The 5,004-nt window shown below is 37.9% G+C and overlaps 1 protein-coding gene across 1 annotated transcript; it reads right to left on the bottom strand.

Annotated features, from left to right (window-relative positions):
• Positions 1–243: 243 nt before the first annotated feature.
• NPY5R (neuropeptide Y receptor Y5) lies at positions 244–1,928 on the bottom strand. Its single transcript, XM_007115961.3, has one exon. The coding sequence runs from the start codon at positions 1,905–1,907 to the stop codon at positions 567–569; it is 1,341 nt and encodes a 446-aa protein (XP_007116023.1). The 5' UTR covers positions 1,908–1,928; the 3' UTR covers positions 244–566.
• Between the last annotated feature and the right edge of the window lie 3,076 nt (positions 1,929–5,004).

Raw genomic sequence — 5,004 nt, 5'->3', positions numbered from 1 at the left:
AAATTTTCCTTTGGAGGTTCTAAAACTGTACCCAGTGTTGACATTTAATTTATGACTTAGGCATATATCTGTCACTTAGTTATGGTTTGCTGGTCATATTGAAGTTTTCTGTATTGTCAGAAACTAACTATTAAGAAATCTGTGAAGTAAAAATGAAGATTATTAGATGTTCCTCATACCTGAAATTAAATGTCTTAGGAGAAATATTTTTGCTTATAATTTTGAACAAAAAATACTGAGATGGTTAAATATAACTTTTATTTTAAACAAGAACTTACAATTCATTGGTTTACAAGACAAGCTGAAATGGAAGGTAATATAACTGCTCTCTAAAATGAAATTACAGATTGGATTGACAATGACTTTATACAACTAAATGAATTTATCATATTATAACATGTTAAAATTATCTTCCATATATTAGGAACTGATATCCAAATCCAGAGCTCTTACACATAAATTAAATTCCGCAAGTTAACAAAATTTGTTGATTATACATATATAGTTACTGTGAATATATTTTAGATGATCCCCATACCTGTACTTTCCCTGGAAAACATTGAGAACTATGACATATGAAGACAGCGTATAAGGGACCTTAAGTCGGCTTTGATCCCATTATTAAGAAACCCATATAGAATTGGATTAAGACAGCAGGACATCATGCCTAGCAAGTGACAGATGCAATACACCAACTTGAAATGCCTGTTTGAAATCAGGCTATCGTTAAAGTCGGTCACCACATGGAAAAGGTGCAGAGGCATCCAGCTCACTGCAAACACTAGTATCAAGATGGTCAGTCTGTAGAACACACTTCGAGATCTTTTTTTTAATCTCATGATAGAACAGTTTACTCTCATCTCGTGAACATCTGAGTTTTCTTCCGGTTTCACCTCAAAGCAAGTGGGGACCCCTGGTATAAACTTACGGGACGAAGGGGGCTGACTTTTCCCAGAGCCCGAGTGTTCTGGAAGCCTTCTTGAGCGGTTCTCTGGAGGAGGTCTCGCTGGAGCAGGCAGCACGCATGCCGTCTTCTTGCTGTACCTCCTTCTGTGCTTTCTGATGAATGAATAGCTCCACTTCCGGCTGCTGGAGATCCTCACCTGAGGCCCACTCTTTCTGGAAGGATGGAGAGTTAAGTTGATCATCTCATTTTCTCCTAGTTGGTTTTCTTGGTTGGACAACCCACAGCTTATACTCCTGCAGACACTGGTATGACTTACAGTTAGACAAACTAAGGGCAGAATATACTGAACGAGCAATAAAGAGATAGTGAAAGCAATTCGGTATGCATCGGATGGCCATGACTCGACACATAAATACCTGCTGCTGAGCAACGCTGAACCAAACGTCTCCCGAAGTTCCACAAGGCTGTGAAACACTGGGAGGGGAGAACACATTGCAAAGCCTAGTGTCCAGACAGTAGCGATGAGGAAATAGCCATGGTTTGCTGTTAAATGATTAGATACAGGATGTTTTATCATATGATACCTGACGATGGCGATTGATATTAAAATTAAAGTGGAAACCAGAACTGTCACGCATTGAAGGAAAGGCATAATATGACACATGACTCTGCCAAACATCCACTGATCCAGCAAGACAGAAGTCAGTGTGAAAGGTGAGCAAAACAGCACAACCAAGATATCGGAGAAGGCCAGATTCCCGATGAGGAAGTTGACTGTTGTCTTCTGATTTCGCTTCCTCATGAGAGCCATTAAAATAAGTAGATTCCCCATGAAACCAAGAAGACTTACAAACGTATAGAGTCCAATCAGAAAATACTGCAAATCATCGACACTGCTTTTATAGTCATCCCAGACTGGGAAAGCAGAATCCCGAGTGGCAGCAGTATTGTTCTCTGCAGCAAGGGTCTTGTTATAATAACCCTGGAGCTCTGAATCCATATTATTCTCCTGCTTGGAATAAAAAGACGTTAGCTAGCAACTTGAAAAAAAATTCCATGACTACTATAAATTAATCCATTGAGAGGGAAACATTTTACCATTTGTTCCCATTACCTTATTCACTTACTAAAAAGTTTAGGGAAGTCTTTAACTGGCAACAAGTACAGTGTAAATGTCAACCAATAACAATTACAGTAAGTTGAAATCTATCATCACTTCTATGGTGTGTTGACTCGTGTTAAAATAGCAGAACTTTTTTTTTAAAAATTTATGTATAAATAATGTAAGGGACAGAAAAGACAAATGTGGGTAAGAACTTCAAGATTATAATAGCGAATTAATATTGTTCTCCAGTCAAGGTACCTGATACATGTTGTAGTCATATAATCTTACCTTAAACATTCCTTCCTCTCTTACATCAGTCAAGGTCGAACTTAAAAGTCACCTGCCCTAAAGTGTTCCTTCATCTATTCAACTGGATGTGATCTCCTTTTGGAAGCCCCATGCATTTCTGTTTATAGCTGTCTGATGCTACATGACACAATTTGCTTTGCCCATAATAAGTTTTTTCACCTCAAGGAAATTAATAATGTAATATTAATACCACAATGATATTACTTTTATTTTTACTTTTTTTTAATTGGAGTATAATTGCTTTACAATGTTGTGTTAGTTTCTGCTGTACAGTGAAGTGAATCAGCTATATGTATACATATATCCCATCCCTCTTGGACCTCCCTCCCACCCACCCACCCACCCGTCTAGGTCACCACAGAGCACCGAGCTGAGCTCCCTGTGCTATGCAGCAGGGAGCTGTATATTCCCACTAGCTATCTAGTTTACACATGGAAGTGTATTTATGTCAAACCTAATCTCCCAATTCATCCCATTCTCCCCTTCCCCCTCTGTGTCCACATGTCCGTTCTCTACCTCTGTATTTCGATTCCTGCCCTGCAAATAGGTTCATCTGTACTATTTTTCAAGATTCCACATATATGAGTTAATACACAATATTTGTTTTTCTCTTTCTGACTTACTTCACTCTGTATGACAGATACTATGTCCATCCACATCTCTACAAGTGATCCAATTTCATTCCTTTTAATGACTGAGTAATATTCCATTGTATACCATGTCTTATTTATCCATTCATCTGTCGATGGGCATTTAGGTTGCTTCCATGACCTGGCTATTGTAAATAGTGCTGCAATGAACATTGGGGCACATGTGTCTTTTTGAATTATGGTTTTTCTCAGGGAATATGCCCAGTAGTGGTATTGCTGGGTCATATGGTATTTCTATTGTTAATATTTTAAGCAACCTCCATACTGTTCTCTACAGTGGCTGTATCAATTTACATTCCCACCAACAGTGCAAGAGGGTTCCCTTTTCTCCACACCCACTCCACCCTTTGTAGATTTTTTGATGATGGCTCTTCTAATCAGTGTGAGATCATACCTCACGGTAGTTTTGATCTGCATTTCTCTAATAATTAGTGATGCTGAGCATCTTTTCATGTGCCTCTTGGCCATCTATATGTCGTCTTTGGTGAAATGTCTATTTAGGTCTTCTGCCCATTTTTTGATTGGGTTGTTTCTTCTTTTGATATTGAGCTGCATGAGCTGTTTGTATATTTTGGAGATTCATCCTTTGTCCATTGTTTCATTTGCAAATATTTTCTCCCATTCTGTGGGTTGTCTTTTCGTCTTGTTTATGGTTTCCTTTGCTGAGCAAAAGTTTTTAAGTTTAATTAGGTCCTATTTGCTTATTTTTGTTTTTATTTTCATTACTCTAGGAGGTGGGTCATAAAAGATATTGCTGTGGTTTATGTCAAAGAGTGTTCTTCCTATGTTTTCCTCTAACAGTTTTATAGTGTCCGTTCTTACGTTTAAGTCTTTAATCCATTTTGAGCTTACTTTTGTGTATGGTGTTAGGTAGTGCTCTAATTTCATTCTTTTACATGTAGCTGTCCAGTTTTCCCAGCACCATTTATTGAAGAGGCTGTCTTTTCTCCGTTGTATATTCTTGCCTTCTTTGTCATAGATTAGGTGACCATAGGTGTGTGGGTTTATCTCTGGGCTTTCTACTCTGTATCATTGATCTATATTTCTGTTTTTGTGCCAGTACCATACTGTCTTGATTACTGTAGCTTTGTAGTATAATCTGAAGCTGGGGAGCCTGATTCCTGTATTTTCTGATTCCAGTATTTCTTTCTTAATACTGTTTTGCCTATTCGGGGTCTTTTGTATTTCTCTCAGGGAATATGCCCAGTAGTGGTATTGCTGGGTCATATGGTATTTCTATTGTTAATATTTTAAGCAACCTCCATACTGTTCTCTACAGTGGCTGTATCAATTTACATTCCCACCAACAGTGCAAGAGGGTTCCCTTTTCTCCACACCCACTCCACCCTTTGTAGATTTTTTGATGATGGCTCTTCTAATCAGTGTGAGATCATACCTCACGGTAGTTTTGATCTGCATTTCTCTAATAATTAGTGATGCTGAGCATCTTTTCATGTGCCTCTTGGCCATCTATATGTCGTCTTTGGTGAAATGTCTATTTAGGTCTTCTGCCCATTTTTTGATTGGGTTGTTTCTTCTTTTGATATTGAGCTGCATGAGCTGTTTGTATATTTTGGAGATTCATCCTTTGTCCATTGTTTCATTTGCAAATATTTTCTCCCATTCTGTGGGTTGTCTTTTCGTCTTGTTTATGGTTTCCTTTGCTGAGCAAAAGTTTTTAAGTTTAATTAGGTCCTATTTGCTTATTTTTGTTTTTATTTTCATTACTCTAGGAGGTGGGTCATAAAAGATATTGCTGTGGTTTATGTCAAAGAGTGTTCTTCCTATGTTTTCCTCTAACAGTTTTATAGTGTCCGTTCTTACGTTTAAGTCTTTAATCCATTTTGAGCTTACTTTTGTGTATGGTGTTAGGTAGTGCTCTAATTTCATTCTTTTACATGTAGCTGTCCAGTTTTCCCAGCACCATTTATTGAAGAGGCTGTCTTTTCTCCGTTGTATATTCTTGCCTTCTTTGTCATAGATTAGGTGACCATAGGTGTGTGGGTTTATCTCTGGGCTTTCTACTCTGTATC

Source organism: Physeter macrocephalus, chromosome 7 (assembly GCF_002837175.3).
Source record: "Physeter macrocephalus isolate SW-GA chromosome 7, ASM283717v5, whole genome shotgun sequence".
In the NCBI taxonomy this organism is placed as follows: Eukaryota; Metazoa; Chordata; class Mammalia; order Artiodactyla; family Physeteridae; genus Physeter; species Physeter macrocephalus.
This window is presented reverse-complemented; position numbering and strand designations above follow the sequence as displayed.

Coding starts and splice junctions, on each gene's coding strand:
- NPY5R (XM_007115961.3), bottom strand. CDS start 1,907: ATGGATTCAGAGCTCCAGGGTTATTATAACAAGACCCTTGCTGCAGAG.